The sequence below is a fragment of the Phalacrocorax carbo genome, chromosome 5 (assembly GCF_963921805.1).
Source record: "Phalacrocorax carbo chromosome 5, bPhaCar2.1, whole genome shotgun sequence".
In the NCBI taxonomy this organism is placed as follows: Eukaryota; Metazoa; Chordata; class Aves; order Suliformes; family Phalacrocoracidae; genus Phalacrocorax; species Phalacrocorax carbo.
The window spans coordinates 26,783,936-26,803,450 of record NC_087517.1 but is presented as its reverse complement, the minus strand read 5'-3'; the positions used below and the strand labels follow the sequence as shown (position 1 = coordinate 26,803,450).

Here is a 19,515-nt window from a genome sequence, read left to right as displayed (position 1 = left end):
GCAAATATTTAAATGCTGCTTTGCAACATTCTGTCTCTGTACATGTTTTGTGCTTCTTCTGAATGTATGTGAAACATGGAAAAAATGTCTTTTGATTGGACTAATATAGGTGAGAAAGGACAGTGAAAAAACAGCAGCTGTTGCTACGGTTGTTGCTGCTGTGGACCAAGCCATGGTGAGAGAACCAGCTCCAGATGTTGTAGAGCAAACTGCTAAAAGGACAGCAATGACTGCAGTCCACGTTCAACCTGTTCAGGAGCAGGTAGAAATAGAGCACCAATATTCTATAATTTCCCCTTTATCCCTTTATCCAACATACAAACAAGGCATGATTCACTGTGAGGCATTAACAAGATATTACCCAGTGCACTGCAAGCATGCATATTCGTATGGAGCATCTGGACTGTAAAGGAATGCTCATGGATCACTTATTACATTGCTTTCCATCACAGCGGCATTGAACTAATTATTCTTAAACTCTTTTTAAGAATGCCTTCTATGAAAGTGATCCTGTGTTCTCCCTCGTCATTTATTATCTAACATTATTCTTACACTGATGAAGTTTTTCCTCTAATATCTCATTAATAATTTCCCCATGAGGAATAAAATAAGTCTCCCTTAGTATTCTTCCTTCACTTGCATTCCTTTCGTATTTTTCCTTCTCCTCTTCTTTTGATGATCAGTATGTTAAAATGAATTTTAAGACTTTGGTTTTTTCTTTGTTGCTATAAAAAATCAGATGAAAAAGGAGGCAACAGTAGTAATTACCAGTGATAAAGCCGCAAAACAAACAGTAATATCGAGAACTAGAGAAGGAATTGTTACTTCACAAGAACAAAGGCACATCTCTCCTGAAAAGGTGAATACAGATGTTACCTATGATTGTCATGCCCCACCTTGTTCAAAAAATCTACTATATCATCAAAAAGACAAGCCAATGAACAAGAAAAATGACATACTGTAATATTATTTTTTCCTTTTATGTATGTTCAGTCTTTTAGTTTACATTGCTATCATTCTCCTATCTGTCCTTGATGGTGACTGTATTTCCTTTTTTTATTTCACTTCCATTATTAATGTGTAAGAATGTGATAGATAAACTTGCAAAACATTAACTTAGAAAGGAATCTATTTTTTATAGATTGTATGGTGATTTGCTAGATAGTATTCTCAATCATTTAAAGAAATGACATGTAGGAAATACCTCAGATTTTCCATTTTTTTCCTGATTTTGTCTCTAAGCTTGCCATTTGTAGCCTGCTTTGTTTGTTGGCAGTGCAGTGGGTCAGAAAAAGGAGGAAAAACTCATTCTGCATTGAAATCAGTTTTGAAAATACTGAGGAGTGATTGGAAATCAGATTATTTTAGCATGTGTTTTATCAGACAAATATGATTTAATGGAAGACCAGCTTTTATACAGAAATGTTACATTTGCATTCTAGCTCAAATGCATAAGGAAGAAAGTGTAACCTAACTTTAAAGTACTGAGAAACAGAAATCCACCTGGGCAAAAAAATCACGTTTATGTGCAGATTACATCTGAACTTCTTGCAAAGTGAAAGTTACCAAAAACTTGGTTTTAGTATCCTACACTTTCTCAAACTGATTATGATACAGGACAGTTTTTCTTTCATCCAATTTTTTTATTACGGCTTTCAGTAGCAAAGCAAGCATTTGTGGAATATTTTATTATTTTTATGCTAAATGTATATATGTCTTATAAGAAGTCTGTTTATGTTGTTATTGTTGTTTCCAGACTAGATGATTTTGAAATCCAGAGTTTGACATTTTTCCTTTAGTTTTTATCTTCTTTTTCAAATATATCGAAAATCACATACCTTATATTGTTAAACAATATATCCTTAAAACTTCTTTATTTGTAAACATCCAGGTAAGAAAAGAACCAGAGAAAAGTCCAGTACCCACAATAGTAATTGCCACAGACAAAGCCAAAGAACAAGAAAGAATAACGAGAGCTAGAGAAGAAATATCTACTAGACATGAGGAAGTGCACATTGCTCATGAAAAGGTAAATAGATGTTACAGATGTTTAGCTCATTGTTATACTCTAAGAAGTTTGTAAAACCTCATTCTTCATCAAATGTGCTATGTATCTTTGCTCTGCTTCTTTATGAAGAGAAGATTACAAAATGAAAACTTTATAAAGCAAGTTACTCCAAATATAGGCCCAGCATTACAGGTCCAGTTCTTACTTAATAGCAGCTCTGTCCACAGAGGAAGAGTGCAGGTGCCCTTCCTACAGATCCTTTGAGCATTATGGCTTTTATTGCCAGAATTTCTCTGATGCTTAATGACCTTTACTTTTTGTCTGAAGGTAGATTTCTGAAGATAAACTGTAAAGGTTATCACTCATGATATTTATAGGTGGAATTGGATTTAATGTAGTTCATATTCATGCGAGGACTGAATGTATCTGCTGGCCCATATTGTGGAAATATTGTTTGTTGTAGTAACGGATGAAATAGTTCCATTTACTGATGGAAGTGAATATTAAGTCATTTTTATGCAAACAGTTTATACAAAACATAATGATATATCACAATTAACTAGGAAGTGGGAAGACTCTTCTTAATTCACGCATAGATTAATGCAATATGTCAATGACTTCGAATGCAATTTGTTCAGCTAACATATAAGATAGGCTATAACTTGGTCTGTACAAAAGAATGACTTCATTTCTCAGGTGATGTTTTTCCTTTATTGATGTACATTCTGAAACGTTATCCCACTTTCCTGAAAAGCTGTGTAATTTTGACAACAGGCATAATTGATTACTATTATTTTTCTTTACCATAAAAACTAGATAAGAAAGGAAGATATGAAACCTTCTGTACCTAAGGTAGTAATTACCACTGAGAAACCTAAACCACCAGTCATAATATCAAAAAGTAAAGAAGGAGTTGCTACCAAACAAGAACAAGTGAGCATAACCCACGAAAAGGTGAATAGCATTGTTACAAACATGTTTGGCTTTTTATCCTCTCTTCTTTAAAAACCTATGTGTCCCTCAAAAAATACTAACTATACATTTCCAGCTCATTTTTTCTGGGTTTTATTCGACTTTTACTGCTAATTAGACGATATTATTCCACCTCTGTCTTTCTCTCCTAACTTTGTCTCCTATTTTCATTAATAGGATGCCCATAATTCTCTTCTGACTTTTGGAATGAACTGACTGACTCCTGAAATGCATTTTAACTTCTTTTTTTTAAAAAGATCATTACATTTATTTAAATAGGTGTCAGGCTGTAACCATACTTATCAGTATACATATAATACAAAGCTGCGTGCAGTGCACAAGCATCTAACCCCTTAATTCTCCTTCGCTGTTCCCATTCCGAAATGTTTTCCCATTGTTCAAATATCTTTCGGCCATATGTAACTGACACTTCTATTTCTGCTATAATAATTAGATTAAAAAGGAAGCTAAGAAAACTACTGTAGTTCCGAAAATAATTGCTACTGATAAAACCAAAGCACCAGTCACAGTGTCCAGAACTAGAGAAGAAATTACAGCCAAGCAAGAACAAATTCATCTAGCTTATGACCAGGTGAATATAGCTGTTGCAGATGTGAAATGCACTGTTACAAGTTGTTTTATCTGCAAACTTCATATTTTAAGAGCTACTTGGGTACAATTAATTGAAATTAATTCCTGATAACATACCCATTAAGTGGGATGATTGTCAAGTAACAGAATCAATGTGATTAAGTTCCTAGTGATAAAGAGGTTTATGTCTCACCCTGTTAGGAAATGCCACTTTTAAGGCTACAGTCAGGTCTCTCTCTGAAAGCCTAATCCCTACCAATCACTTCCAAGAAATGTTTACTTGTTAAAATTTCTGACTCTGCAATCTTTATTTCTGCGAGATGATTCCTTGCAATTTTATGGCTGTCAGATGAAACAACCTCTCTCTATTAAGGTTTGAATTGTATTGCTCTTTGTACAATACAAACTTTAACATCCATTCAAGTCTGTCCAGCTTATTACTTCTGACTATCAGACACTTGTTGACACTGCTTTGTTCCAGTAGGACTCCCACAGTAGATAAGCTTTTCTATTATAATATAGCCAGGAACTCTTCTATGTGGAAGAATAGTATAATTGCCAAGAACTTTTATTTAAAGTCTATCTACTTCATTAGAAATAGTATGGTACACTCATAAAATACTTTTATAAAATATAATTAAAATATCATAGCATATAAAAGAGGAGTCAGACTGCTAAGAGGTTGCAGTTACTTGTTAGATTATGTAAATTTTGGGCCAAATTCAAATTGGTAAAAACAATAATTTTGATATCAGCATCAATACTGAGTAAGAGTCCCTGTTGCCTGAACACTAATAATAAAACAAAACCTCTGTAAACAATCACATTCTGGCCTTACTTAAATTATTTTAGTTCAAGGTCATAATGATTTTAAAATCTGTATGAAGTTATCCATTAGGCTTTTTCCCATCTACAAGGCATACATTTCATAAGCTCTGTTGCTACATCCAGATCTGTTATGGCAGTAATAATAAACACTAGTAGTAATCATCCTATTACCTGCTGTTTGCTGACTGGGCAGAAATTTGGCCCCTGATAACCTAGAAGTTGACAGTATTTAACAGTTATTAGAAATAAATAAAAGTCCTGATACAAATGCATTATGTCCAGTTTCTCCAAAAGTTCTGTTTTCCTTCTGTAAAATAATTTAAAATAGATTGGTATAGAATTAACAGCTATTCCTTGGTAAAAAATATTTTTATGGGTATATTCCTTAGTTAATACATTCCTATCAGATGCTAGATGCAGCTTTACATTTTTAGTAGCATCTAACAGTTATATGGAGCTGATGAGCATACTGACTTTAAAAGTATGTGCACATTTACATACCTGCCGTACTCTTTGATAAGTAGCTATGTGACTATAAAGTATTAAAAGTGGGCTTGCATACAAATATTGATAAGTATAAGGCATGCAAGCCTACAGATATCTTCTGAATATGCATAGGAAGAGCTTAGAAAAAAAATGTATATTTGTATCTACTGACTCTGAAGTGTCTTTATGGGTGAATATGTTTGATGTATACATTATTACTTTTGCATATCTATGCACTCTCTCTTTGTCTGGAATATATTTTACTGAGCATTTGTCAGATACATAAGCCTTTAATACAATGATGAATATTTATATAAATTATGCCAATGTTATCTGTAGACTGAAGCTGGAAAAAGGGCTGAAGCTGTAGCTACAGTTGTTGCAGCAGTGGATCAAGCACGTGTTCGATCACCCTGGGAACCAGAACAAGCAGGTGAAGCTTATGTAAAGCAGAAAACTTTGGAATATGGCTATAAAGAGCACACTGTTGCTGAGGCCCCAGCAGAACGTCATGTTGTCACTAAAGAAGTTAAAACTATCTATGTTCCTCCTGAGAAACCTATCTCAGCTGCTGAAAAGAAGGAAGTTCATATATCAACAGAGGTTAGACTCAGTTTACACTGCATTCTTTTCAAAAAAACTATGTCCCGGTGAAATCTGTTTCAGTTTGGAGAACAGCATTACATTCTCAACAATTTTTTTGTTGCTGTGTGTAGATAAAAAGAGCAACAGAAACGAAGACTGAGAAAACAATTCATGTTGAACACCCACGACCCCGCACAGCAAGTCCTCACTTCACAGTCTCCAAAATTGCTGTTCCTAAACCAGATCATACATATGAGGTAAGAAGTGAAAACTGTATCCAAGAAGAGCAGCATGGTCATTTATAACAATGGGTCACCCATTCCATTTGTCTTTTCCTCCCACTCCAGTATGGTGCTTTCCCAGGGAGAAGAGGCGTTGTATGTTTTTTACATACATACATTTTGGCTTGTTTGACTAATAAAGAGCAGACTTTAAACAGACACACAAGCTGCTAAAATGTGATTTGTAATTGCTAGTTATTTAAACAAGCTTTTAATTTGTTTAAGGATGCAACTTCAATACTTCATGTCATACAATGAAATCATAAACATTTGTCAAGCAACTTAGGTGTTTTAAAGAGCAGAAGTATCCCTTCTCAGTCTTATTATATGCATCAGGTCACTAGCACATTGGAAACAGTGCTTCTTTCTTCCTTGCAGATTACTACATACTAAGTTAATTTTTGAAATAGAAAAAAACCTGGACTGCATAACCATCCATTTTTAATTTTAATTTTTCCATTTTTCTGTTTGACTCATTCACAGAATATTAAAAGTTCCTATTTAATTAATTTTCTCATTCAAGCATGCTTTCTCTCTTTACCCGGACTTTAAAAATGAACTGGTTTTTCCCTCAAATGTAATTAAACTCTATAAAAATTACATAGAGACTTATGTATGTTTTCCAAAGTTATTACACTTACAATAAAATATTGAAATCTCTTCAGTTATTTTAATCACTGACAGTTATGTAATCAGTAGTATTGTTTATTGCTGTATCAGACTGATTAAATGGAAAGCTAAAGCCTCAAGTGAATAAATTCAGAGGGCATTTCTCATGTTGCACATATGAGCTTCTTGACCATTTAAAGATCAAATTCTAAAGTTTGAAAAAGAGAAAATATTTGAATGTTAGACACATCAAAAGTAATACAAGGATGTTACACCTCTGGTATACTACTACTGCAGTCTAAAATCAGTAGTTATTTTCATATATATAGCTGTTGCAGTGTCAACAAATACGTAACTAAGGAAAAGACTGGTGTATATGCAATCTGCTCAAGAAATATATTGCCTTCTTTGAAAACAAGAGAACAAAGCTGTAACTTTTTCTCCTCTGTACCCTAGGTTTCAATAGCTGGATCTGCCATGGCTACTCTGGAAAAAGAGTTATCAGCTACTTCTGCTGCGCAAAAGATCACCAAGCCCGTGAAACCACCTCAGCTAAAGCCACATGAAGTCAGGATAAAAGCAGAGCCAGTTGCCCCTCCACAGTTTCCCTTTGGAGAGGCGGCTGAGACCTATAAAAGTCGTTATGATACTGAGACTAAAAAAGAGGCAGGTGTAAGCATTAAAGGTGAAGCAGTGCGGGAAGAACACTTGGTCTTGCGTAAGGAAGGTGAAGCAAAGGTATGTTATTAAGCAAATTTCCATCACTTTGACTGACATTCACCTTAAAAATGTAGCATAGCCTCACTTGTTTGCTGTTTCCTCATTGCAATGTTCCACTTTTACAGCATTCTGCTGTCTTTTATTTTTCTTGTTTTACACAAATCTTTCTAAGGACCTAATATTTACCTGTGACAAGTGAAGAGTTCTCTTTACATAATTTCTTTTCTTATCTAAATTCTGCTATTTATGTCCTTGGCTTCATTAGGTGTTCATTAACTGTGCTTTAAACAACCTAGGTGACAGAAACTGCCAGAGTTCCTGTGCCTGCAGAAATCCCTGCTACTCCACCCACCTTAGTCTCAGTAAGTAATTTGTATGTAGATTAGGAGGGTTACACTATGTTTTCACATGTTTTCTATTCTAAATTTTATCTTTGAAAACCTGACCATGAAATTTGGCTGTATTTAATCTTTTTAACTCTGTATTAGGCTTACTTAGCCATACAATTTATCTCTGATACAAACTATTCTGAATGTCTGTTATGGGGTGATTCTTCCCAATTTTGTCACATAGTAGAATGACCTTTGCTGCAGGGAAATAATTTCTCGCCACGATCTGCATAAACATCAACCTGCCTTTTAATTTGCTTGTTAATAACAGTAATATTCTGAGATCCCAAAACCAAATACTTCCCTTTGGAAAATGCCTCTTTTTTTACTGGGTACACTGCTAACAGAACACTTTTTTGAAGTAGACATTAAATTTTCCATTCAAACAGGTTTTAGTTATTCAAATGTCTGTTTGTAGTGAAAATACATACTGACTGTGATGCTTTTTTTTTTTTTTTTTTGCCATACAGGGCCTCAAAAATAAGACTGTGACTGAAGGTGAGTCTGTCACCCTGGAGTGCCATATCTCTGGTCATCCTCAGCCTACTGTGACATGGTACAGGGAAGACTATAAGATTGAGAGCTCAATGGACTTCCAGATCACTTTCAAAGCAGGGCTTGCTCGCCTTTTGATTCGTGAAGCCTTTGCAGAAGACAGTGGAAGATTTACCTGCACTGCTACCAATAAGGCTGGGAGTGTCAGCACATCTTGCCACCTGTATGTGAAAGGTAAGTATATTTATCACTGTAGGAAGATTATAATTTTGTTAACTGCATATTACTTAATGTAACTTAGACATTTTGTCAGCTCCCAAGTAGAACATATGCCTTGAGTTGTATTCCAGGGCTGTTAGGTAACAGGGCTGTAAGAATATGAGGAAAAGGCCAGGGGATCTTGCTTCCTCAGTGGAAGTACTCGGCCCTCTGAGCCAACTATTTAACATTCTCTCTCTTTGTGTCAACTAAACTCACTGCTTAGGCACTAGTAATGTATATTAAAATCCACCATATCATATTTCCCTTGCAGTTTCAGAAGAAATTGAGACTCGAGAAACCGTTTCTGAGAAGGCTGTTACAGAAGAGAAACGGTAAAGTTACTTTCCTAAACAGACTGCTCCAACAGTGGGCGTTAGTTTCTTCTTGCCTCTGTTTATGGGAGCTCCAGATATCAGCTCACTTACCTGCATTGGAATCTCGTTTCAGCTATGTGGAGACAAAGGACATCGTAATGGAAGATGTCTCTGCTGCAGCAGAGGAAGTATTGGGAGAACCCGTACCTCCTTTCTTCATAAGAAAACCTGTAGTACATAAATTAATTGAAGGTGGGAGCATTATTTTTGAATGCCAAGTAGGGGGCAACCCAAAGCCACATGTCTACTGGAAAAAAGGTGGAGTTCCTCTAACGACTGGCTACAGGTACTTTGACTACAGCGCACAAAAACTACTTAAACATATTTTTTAAGAATATTTAATTGGCAGAATAATTTTGATTTCCTTACTGATTCTGAGCCAAATAATATCACTGATTTCTGTGCAATTTTATTTTTTTAAACGGAAAAATCATAGGATCATGTCTTAATGTGAGACTTTAGAAGGCTACTAAGTTTTAAAATTATTTATATTCAAAAGACCATAAAATGAGAAATATTACACATCTAAAAACAAATCAGGAAGAAGTTTTGCATTGGTTTTATTCTGTCTATGCAATGTTTGCATTCTGCCTATGCAAATGTTGTCTATAGAAAACAACAAACTTTCTAGCAGAGGAAAAATATACATTTGTAGCATTCTTGAAATATATCATGCTACAGTATCTCAAAGAAGGACAAACTACGTGCACACAGCATATACCATTTTGCTCTGTTGATAACATCATCTTTGATATTTCAGTACTGATGTTTGCATCCTGTTTACTTTGGTGACAACAGAAAGAAAGTAGACGTGTACTGTAGTTTCAGCACAGTTACTTTTCCTATGTTGTTCTGCAGATTAATTGAGTGAGAATTGCCTGCAAATGTTTCTCTTTTTTTTGCTTGTACAAGTTATGAGTGGTTCTGATTAATTGTATAACTAAAAGCAAATTCGCTAAAAAGTCTGTTCATCAGAGTTATAGAAAGCTTGGACTTTTATGTTTTCTATAGGTACAAAGTGAGTTACAAAAGAGAAACCGGGGAATGCAAACTTGAAATTTCCATGACTTTTGCCGACGATGCCGGAGAATACACTATTGTTGTTCGTAATAAACATGGAGAAGCTTCTGCAACGGTCTCCTTACTAGAAGAAGGTACATTATAGATTAAAGAAATGGGAAAAATATTTTTTAAAATTAACTTTGAAATGGGAAAAACATTTTAAATTGTGCTGCAAATCCTTTGCAGCTTAGTTTGGTCAATTCAAGAAACACAAAAGGAGATCTGGTGGCTCTTTTTCTGCAAGACGGTGTATTTGACATGAGGTTCTTGACGGACTTATATTCTTTGCTAGAACATGTAGCTACAGGGGCCTTCTTCTGTCGACGTCCATAATAGTCTGCGTAACACAAGACATTCAGAGAGTGCTAACTTTTTTTTTTCTCAACTGTCGTAAAAATGCATGAAAGTTTGCAGGAATCAGAGCCGCAGTGAAGAAACTGTAAAATAGTCTCTACAGGTGCTTTCACTTCGAGAACTAAAACACCTATATAGCACAGTAAAACTTTTACCTGTTTATAAATCACATCTGAGTGCATCAGTCTTAGCATTTTATTGCTCTTTGTACTTTATTGGCTAAACAGACAGAAACTCTATTTGAATCACCACAAACAGTAAAATAAGTTTGCACTTGTTTTCTCTATTCAATCCAGTGAAAACCACAAAAACTTATCAAAATTAACGTGTTCTTAATTCTTAGCTGATTATGAAGCCTACATAAAATCGCAACAAGAAATGATGTACCAAACTCAGGTGACTGCATATGTACAGGAACCTAAAGTGGCTGAGGTAGCCCCAGCTATTTCATATGGTGACTTTGAAAAAGAATATGAAAAAGAACAAGCCCTAATTAGGAAGAAAATGGCAAAAGATACAGTGATGGTCAGAACTTTTGTAGAAGATGAGGTATGTCTACCACTCCATACTCATTTTGCATACTGACATTTTACCAGTACAGATCACTTCTCTACAAGGTCATTATCTGACACACAGAACTAATGGTCTTGCTTTTCTGTATAGGAATTCCATATTTCTTCTTTTGAAGAAAGGCTAATCAAGGAAATTGAACTCAGAATTATTAAGACCACCTTAGACGAACTTCTTGAAGAAGATGGAGAGGAGATGATGGTTGATATTTCTGAATCTGAAGCTGTAGAAGCAGGATTTGATTTAAGACTAAAGAATTACAGAACCTTTGAGGGGACAGGAGTTACTTTCCATTGCAAGACGACTGGATATCCATCGCCAAAGGTACCCCAAACCTGTATGACATTAATCTATTTTAAAAACCATCTGGTGCTCTACTTGAAAAATCCCTTAATATCTCATTGTCAGACATTCTGCATTCTGCATAAAGAGCATCAAATCTCAAAGGAAATCCAGTGTTTTGTTTTGATATGAAGCTGAATTTTCCTTTTGTCCCTTAATAGAATGGTGTTAGGTTGGTTAGCCAGTTCAGAGGATGGTTAGATCTACTAGTTAAGTTGGTCTTGCTTCTGAGTATCTCCAAGTTAGCCCACACAAGCGGGGAACATAATAGAAAGTCTGGTCTAGGTCACTTTGCTTTTCATCAAAATGGGCTTTATATCAATTTGTAGCTCCAAAACTTGTGTTTCAGGCTACTGTGAAAACATATTACTTTACTCTTACTTATTTCAAATAAAAATGTTAACACATGTGCATGGGCTGTGATGAAGCATCAGCTGAAAAATAGGAGGTTGTAATATATTGTATGCATGGGTCATCACTGGATCTTTGTCTTTAGGAGAGCTCACATAACATTCCACTGTTTCTTTCCATGCAGATTGCATGGTACAAAGACGGTAAGCGCATAAGGCATGGAGAGCGCTACCACATGGAAGTCCTGCAAGATGGTAGTGCCAGTCTGCGTTTGCCTGTTGTTTTACCTGAAGATGAAGGAATTTATACTGTCTTTGCCAGTAATATGAAAGGAAATGCCATTTGCTCAGCAAAACTCTACGTTGAACCAGTTGCACCCACAGCAACTCCAGGCTATATGCCAGGCCCAGAAGTTATGAGAAGATATAGGTAGGTACACAGTAATATAAAAATCTCATGAGATTTCAGTCTGCTGTGATAGACAGTCCAAAAACTCATTACATAGCAGCCGAACAGCTTAAGTTATTGGAGTTTGTATACCTCTAGAGAATTTCTAAATGCTGTTTTCATGGCTTATATTGATTTATGTGCCAACTCTTTGTCTGATTTGCCTTCTTAATGAGCAATGCAGTTCCCAGAGTACCGTCATTCACATGCATATCCAGCTATCGTGTCAGATTTAAAACTTCAGCAACCGTATTTATTTCTTAAAGTACTCATGCTTTGGTAGAAAAATTCTTCTGCACTTGGAGTTTTAGTACTGTGTGCAACTCTTACTTCCCACGCTTGACACAGCTGTATTTCTATGACAGAAGAAAATCCAGTGTTGCCATGTATTGTGTTCTGTCTACTTATACAGACACACATGCACACAAACGTACACAGGATTACATCCATATCTGTACAGTATCCAAAACCCAAAAGTTTCCCTGGCTCTGGTGTAGCCTAATACTGTTCAGCTATACAAATAGCTGTCAAAAACCTAAAGAAAGTTGACTACAAATAAAAATTAGTTTTGTCACAATTTCTTATATAAATTGGTTAACCTCTTTAAAGTAAATAATGCTAAAGGCTAAAGTTGACCTCTGTTTATCATGTCAGCCCACTGCTATATGATAATGTCATACACATCTGTCTTATCTTTTCCTTCCAGGTCTATTTCTCCACGCTCTCCAAGCCGGTCTCCTGCCCGTAGTTCTCCTTCTCGTTCTCCTGCCCGCAGATTAGAAGAAACTGATGAAGGACAACTAGAGAGACTATATAAACCAGTTTTTGTGCTGAAACCTACGTCATTTAAATGCTCACAGGGGCAGACAGCAAGATTTGACTTAAAAGTTGTTGGCAGGCCTATGCCAGAGACCTACTGGTTCCACAATGGTACCTTAGCCTCATTTTCATCAACAAATAATCTTAAAAACCAATTTTATATGCATTTTACACCTTATTGAGATACTGTTTTGACTGTAACATTTTTTTTTTTCACGTGTATTTGCAGGTCAACAAGTGGTTAATGACTACACCCATAAAATAGTGATTAAAGAAGATGGCACCCAGTCATTGATCATTGTTCCTGCTATGCCTGATGATTCTGGAGAATGGGCTGTAATTGCTCAAAACAGGGCAGGCAAAGCTTCAGTTTCAATGACACTGACAGTGGAAGGTATCTACTGTGCATGCTATTTTTTTAGGAGGCTGAGGAACGTTTCTTATTAAAAACCGTGATTATGTAATTTCCTCTTCTGATAACTTACCCTTGCTCTTTCAGCTAAGGAAGACCTAGTCAGACCACGCTTTGTGGAAAGGCTGAAGAATGTTAGCGTAAAGGAGGGCTCAAGACTGGAGATGGCAGTGAAAGCTACTGGTAATCCTAATCCTGACATTGTATGGCTGAAGAACAGTGACATCATTGTACCTCATAAATACCCCAAAATAAAGTAAGCATTTTTTTGTTTAAATAGTAAAGGAGTTAATAATCACGATCCTGCAAAGTGCCTCCTACAGTGTACTGAATACCCTTACTTCCACTGAAGGGATTCATTAAGGGCTTAGCCCCATGGCTACTGAAGCTACTAACAGCTTTTGCATTGCAGCAAGGCTCTGACATATGAAATATCTTGTAGGACTAACTCATTTTTTTTCCAGATTGTGTATTTGTGTATTTTGCATTTACAAAGCCAATGATTTTACGACAGAGATTTAGGGAACCTTTATCTCTCTGATTTTGAAGTTCTCTGCAGGCAAAACTGCCATTGACTTCAAGACTGTTTTTTATTATGCTTATCTGTTTGATTCTTAAGGACTGTACTCATAAACATGAATAAACATAAAAACGTTATCTAATTCCTCCAGAGACTTGCCTTTGGAGGCTTTGACTTATTTTTGGAGAAGGGAAAAAATTAATAACAAAGAAATGCAAAAAAAATAAAAAAAAATGTTTTAATATTTCAGGATTGAGGGAACCAAAGGGGCAGCTGCCCTTAAAATTGAATCTACTGCCAGGCAAGATGCTGCATGGTATACGGCTACTGCTATCAATAAGGCTGGGCGGGACACTACTCGGTGCAAAGTAAATGTTGAAGTTGAACATGCAGAACCTGAACCAGAAAGGAGATTAATCATTCCAAAAGGAACTTACAAAGCCAAGGAGATTGCAGCACCAGAGTTAGAGCCTCTCCATTTGCGTTATGGTCAAGAGCAATGGGAGGAAGGAGACCTCTATGACAAAGAAAAACAACAGAAACCATTTTTTAAGAAGAAGCTCACATCTTTAAGGCTCAGGCAATTTGGCCCAGCTCACTTTGAGTGCAGGCTTACACCAATTGGTGACCCAACCATGGTCGTGGAGTGGTTGCATGATGGCAAACCCTTGGAAGCAGCTAACAGACTCCGCATGATCAATGAGTTTGGGTACTGTAGCCTGGACTATGGAGTAGCCTATTCCAGAGATAGTGGAGTGATCACTTGCAGGGCAACTAACAAATATGGTACAGACCATACATCTGCTACCCTGATCGTGAAAGATGAGAAAAGCCTTGTGGAAGAATCCCAGTTGCCAGAAGGCAGAAGGGGACTGCAGCGAATTGAAGAGTTAGAAAGAATGGCCCATGAGGGTGCTCTTCCTGCAGTTGCAGTGGACCAAAAGGAAAAACAAAAACCAGAAATTGTTTTGGTTCCTGAACCTGCAAGAGTCCTAGAAGGTGAAACAGCACGATTCCGCTGCCGTGTGACTGGCTATCCTTTGCCCAAGGTTAACTGGTACCTCAATGGACAGTTGATCCGTAAGAGCAAAAGGTTTAGACTCCGTTATGATGGAATCTACTACCTGGATATTGTGGACTGCAAATCGTATGACACAGGAGAAGTGAAAGTCACTGCAGAGAATCCAGAAGGATTTATTGAACATAAGGTGAGACTAGAGATCCAGCAAAGGGAAGACTTCAGATCTGTTCTTCGTCGTGCTCCTGAACCCAGACATGAGCCTGTAGTGACAGAGCCTGGAAAACTTCTGTTTGAGGTACAGAAGGTAGACAAACCTGCAGAGGCAACAACCAAAGAAGTGGTGAAACTGAAAAGGGCTGAAAGAATCACTCATGAGAAGCTTTCAGAGGAATCTGAAGAGCTGCGTAGTAAATTCAAGCGTAGGACAGAAGAAGGTTATTATGAAGCCATCACTGCTGTGGAACTTAAGTCTCGCAAAAAAGATGAATCATATGAAGAAATGTTAAAAAAGACAAAAGAAGAACTTCTTCACTGGACCAAAGAGATCCCAGAGGAAGAAAAGAAAGCACTTCCTCCTGAAGGCAAAATCACCATTCCAACATTCAAACCAGAGAAGGTTGAGCTTAGTCCAAGCATGGAGGCTCCCAAGATATTTGAACGAATTCAAAGCCAGACTGTAGCCCAGGGGACAGACGCACACTTCCGTGTGAGAGTCGTGGGAAAACCAGACCCTGAATGCCAATGGTTCAAAAATGGTGTGCAAATTGAAAGGAGTGATCGTGTGTATTGGTACTGGCCTGAAGATAATGTTTGTGAATTAGTCATCAGAGATGTGACTTCTGATGATTCTGCCAGCATCATGGTGAAAGCAGTCAATATAGCTGGTGAAACTTCTAGCCATGCTTTCCTGTTAGTACAAGGTAATTTAAATTCTCTTACTTTTATCCTACAGCTTATCATAGTGTGTTAAATATATATGGCCAGAACACTGTTGATTCATTGCATGTTGTTTTGTAGCCAAGCAGTTAATCAGCTTCACCCAGAAGTTACAAGATATTGTTGCTAAAGAGAGGGACTCCATGGCAACATTTGAATGTGAGACATCAGAACCCTTTGTCAAAGTGAAATGGTTTAAGGATGGAATTGAGATTCATTCAGGAGACAAATACAGGATGCACTCGGACAGAAAGGCTCATTTTCTTTCTGTACTAGCAATTGAAATGTCTGATGCTGATGACTACAGCTGTGCACTGATAGAAGACGAATCCATAAAAACTACCGCAAAGCTTACTGTTGAAGGTAAGAAGCACACAGCTCAGTACCATGAGTACTGTTGAAGAGAAATCAGCTTCAGGAAGAAATAAAGCAATTTAAACTGATGTTTAACGCACTAAGAAATGTTCAAGCTGCTTTCATATTCTCAGAATCCAGTATGCAAGTTTGGAGATATATTTATGTAAAACGGTTACACCGTGTATATCTTAATTTCCTTAAGCTCATTTAATAAGAAATGTTTTCATCAGGAGTATCTAATCAAGCTTACTCATGAATGGTGTTATTTTTGCCTGTAGGTGCTGTGATTGAGTTTATTAAAGAACTTGAGGATGTTGAAGTACCAGAATCCTTCTCAGGTGAACTTGAGTGCGAGGTTTCCCCAGAAGATGTGGAGGGGAAATGGTATCATGGTGATGTTGAACTCACTTCTAACCATAAATATGTGATTGCATCCCGCCGTGGTCGCCAAATCCTCACTATTAAAGATGTTAATAAAGATGATCAAGGAGAGTATAGCTTTGTTGTTGATGGCAAAAGGACTCACTGCACACTGAAGATGAAGCGTAAGCATTTTTAATACTTGTATTGTCTATATATTATAGATTTTCTATATTATAGCATATATTATAGTTATATCACTATATCCCATGCTGCCTTAATATCCAATATTCTGCTTATCTGTTATGAGAATTAATTAACTTCATTTCATTCCACAGCTCGTCCCATGGTTATTCTTCAAGGACTTACTGATCAAAAAGTCTGTGAGGGAGATATTGTACAACTTGAAGTTAAAGTCTCCCTAGAAAATGTGGAAGGTGTCTGGATGAAAGATGGTCATGAAATTCAATCAAGTGATCGTATTCACATTGTGTTGGATAAACAGTCACACATGTTGCTAATAGAAGATGCAACAAAGGAAGATAGTGGAACTTACTCTTTTAGTGTTCCTGGTCTTGGCCTGTCAACCACTGGACGGATCACAGTGTACAGTAAGTCATTATCATGATTTTGAAGGGGTGTTTGATGTTTGGGTCCTTTAGGATTACTTCTTAAAGATATAGCTTTTTTCATGATTAATATTTTTGTAACTTGACAGGTGTGGAAATAGTGGTGCCTCTAAAAGATGTTCATGTAGTTGAAGGAACAAAAGCTATTCTTGAATGCAAAGTTTCAGCACCTGATGTGTCTTCCTCCAAATGGTACCTAAATGATCATCACATAAAACCTGATGAACGTGTACAAGCTGTATGTAAAGGCACTAAACAGAGGCTAGTGCTTACCAGAACCCATGCATCAGATGAAGGACGTTATAAGCTAATGGTTGGCAAAGTTGAAACAAGTTGCAATGTCACAGTTGAAGGTAGGTTTCCTTTAAGATATAGTTCTTTGTAAAATTATTTATTTAAATACAAAACTGTGGAAGCAACTAATATATTTGTAATGTATTCTTTTTACAGAAATTCAGATTATTAGAGGTCTTCATGACATCACCTGCACTGAAACACAGAATGTGTCTTTTGAGGTCGAGCTCTCCCATTCAGGGATTGACGTAATTTGGCATTTCAAAGGCCAAGAGATCAAGGCTGGTCCTAAATATAAAATCGAAGCACATGGAAAAATATATAAATTGACAGTAGTGAAGATGATGAAAGATGATGAAGGAAAATATGTATTTTATGCTGGAGAGAAGAAAACATCTGGAAAGCTTATAGTAGCAGGTTAGTAGGGTTAAAGTCCAAGATTTTTATTTCACTGTGATTTAAAAATGATAATCACTGTATTGTACTGCATTTTGTAATTGTAGCAATTGTACTGGTTTTGTACTTTAATTTTTCTTTAATTTATCTTTTTTCCCTATGTTCTCCTTGCTCTTCCTCTTATCTTTTGTGAATTGGTATAATCTGAATTCAGCCAAGTTTTAAGTAAGTGCTTAAATGTTTTGCTAAATCAGAGCCACACTATGGAATGCTGTAGTATGCTTTTGATGTAATTAGTGTAAAAAAGAAGTTTTTTGTCTTTAATATTCAGTATACTTGCACTGATAATAAAAATAATAAATGATAATAACAAGGACATGGGTAAGAAACATATTTTTGTGATGTTCAGGTCACATTCTATTCTTGACTTTTCACAGAACTCAGAATGTCTATTGGCATGCTACAAATTAGGGCAAAGAATTTCAGCATCAACTTTTCACATGGTTGCATTTCCGTATGGGGAAAAGTTGAACAGCAACAAAACAAAAAGATGTGCTTTTGCTTCCAACAGGTGGTGCCATTTCAAAGCCTCTCACTGACCTGACTGTGGCTGAGTCCCAGAGGGCTGTTTTTGAATGTGAGGTGGCAAATCCTGAATCAGACGGCCAGTGGCTAAAAAACGGTAGACCATTACCTATGACAGATCAGTATCGTGCTGAATCTGATGGTGTGAAGAGAAGGCTCAATATCCCTGCCACAAAACTGGATGATATGGGTGAATATAGCTATGAAATAGCAAGCTCAAAGACATCTGCTAAATTGAAGGTCGAAGGTCAGTATTTTTTTGTAACTAACTGATGTCTTTAACACTCAGTCTAGCATCACTCACTGTGACTTGGATCAAGCCCTTGGATCCAAGTTTCTTGGATCAAGAAACAAGTGTATTTTGCTTCATTTTTTTGAAAATATTTTTATATCATGATGTGCTTTCTGAGGTGGCAAACTTATTGTGTTTTGGACTCTCCATATTTTGAATTTAGCCTGGTATTTTAATAAAAATACATTTTATTCAAGGTACTGACTAGCAGGTAGAGATTCACTCTTTGCTAGTTTTGTAGTAAACTTATAAAACAAAAATCTGTTTCTCATGGATGCTACAAGTAAATGTTCCTTTTTGGGTTCCAAGCACACCACTTCAGTGAAACTGTGTAAATCAAGATATACATACTATATTTAAAAATGAAGCACCATGATTCAGTTTTATTAGGATTGTTATACGTACTATAATTTTTAATTTTGGTCTGTTTTGTCAAGTTTTTTCTTTTTTTTTTTTTCCCCTAGCGGTTAAGATAAAGAAGACACTAAAAAACTTGACTGTGACAGAAACACAGGAGGCAGTTTTCAGTGTAGAACTGACCCACCCTGATGTGAAAGGAGCTCTGTGGATTAAAAATGGTGTTGAACTTGAATCAAATGACAAATATGAAATTTCAGTGAAAGGAACTGTTCATACACTGAAAATCAAACACTGTGTTGTCACTGATGAGTCTGTTTATAGCTTTAAGCTTGGAAAGATAGGAGCAAATGCCAGACTTCATGTGGAAAGTAAGTAAATCTGGTTTGAATATTAGTTTTAATGTATTGCTTGAAATTCAAATCAAACACACTGCTGAATCTTGCTAACTTTTTTCCTCAAGCTGTCAAGGTCATCAAAAAGCCAAAGGATGTGACTGCTTTGGAAAATGCTGTTGTTTCCTTTGAACTGAGTGTATCCCATGATACTGTACCAGTCCGATGGTTCCACAAAAATGTTGAGCTTAAACAAAGTGATAAATACAAGATGATCTCTCAAAGGAAAGTTCACAAACTTATGCTGCATAACATATCTCCTGCTGATGCTGGGGAATACACAGCTCTTGTTGGGCAAATTGAGTGTAAAGCAAAACTGTTTGTGGAAAGTAAGTATTGTAAGTTTGTAAGAAAGTAATTATATGAATTGCTCCACCAACTCAGATTAAACAACTTGACCTGACACTTCTTAGCCTG

At 36.4% G+C, this 19,515-nt stretch overlaps 1 protein-coding gene across 1 annotated transcript in view; it reads left to right on the top strand.

The window, feature by feature from the left end:
- The window catches only part of TTN (titin), a 241,322-nt gene that overhangs the window by 10,476 nt on the left and 211,331 nt on the right, over positions 1-19,515 (top strand). The window contains exons 8-35 of the mRNA XM_064453243.1: positions 115-262; positions 740-859; positions 1,892-2,029; positions 2,825-2,962; positions 3,435-3,572; positions 5,225-5,488; positions 5,602-5,727; positions 6,817-7,098; positions 7,377-7,442; positions 7,940-8,198; positions 8,497-8,557; positions 8,673-8,885; positions 9,611-9,753; positions 10,359-10,564; positions 10,679-10,909; positions 11,463-11,707; positions 12,432-12,655; positions 12,774-12,938; positions 13,044-13,212; positions 13,727-15,417; positions 15,515-15,796; positions 16,069-16,335; positions 16,489-16,761; positions 16,869-17,132; positions 17,230-17,490; positions 18,041-18,301; positions 18,811-19,074; positions 19,167-19,427. Coding sequence (XP_064309313.1) covers positions 115-262; positions 740-859; positions 1,892-2,029; positions 2,825-2,962; positions 3,435-3,572; positions 5,225-5,488; positions 5,602-5,727; positions 6,817-7,098; positions 7,377-7,442; positions 7,940-8,198; positions 8,497-8,557; positions 8,673-8,885; positions 9,611-9,753; positions 10,359-10,564; positions 10,679-10,909; positions 11,463-11,707; positions 12,432-12,655; positions 12,774-12,938; positions 13,044-13,212; positions 13,727-15,417; positions 15,515-15,796; positions 16,069-16,335; positions 16,489-16,761; positions 16,869-17,132; positions 17,230-17,490; positions 18,041-18,301; positions 18,811-19,074; positions 19,167-19,427 — 7,160 coding nt within the window. The remainder of the gene's footprint in view (positions 1-114; positions 263-739; positions 860-1,891; positions 2,030-2,824; positions 2,963-3,434; positions 3,573-5,224; positions 5,489-5,601; positions 5,728-6,816; positions 7,099-7,376; positions 7,443-7,939; positions 8,199-8,496; positions 8,558-8,672; positions 8,886-9,610; positions 9,754-10,358; positions 10,565-10,678; positions 10,910-11,462; positions 11,708-12,431; positions 12,656-12,773; positions 12,939-13,043; positions 13,213-13,726; positions 15,418-15,514; positions 15,797-16,068; positions 16,336-16,488; positions 16,762-16,868; positions 17,133-17,229; positions 17,491-18,040; positions 18,302-18,810; positions 19,075-19,166; positions 19,428-19,515) is intronic.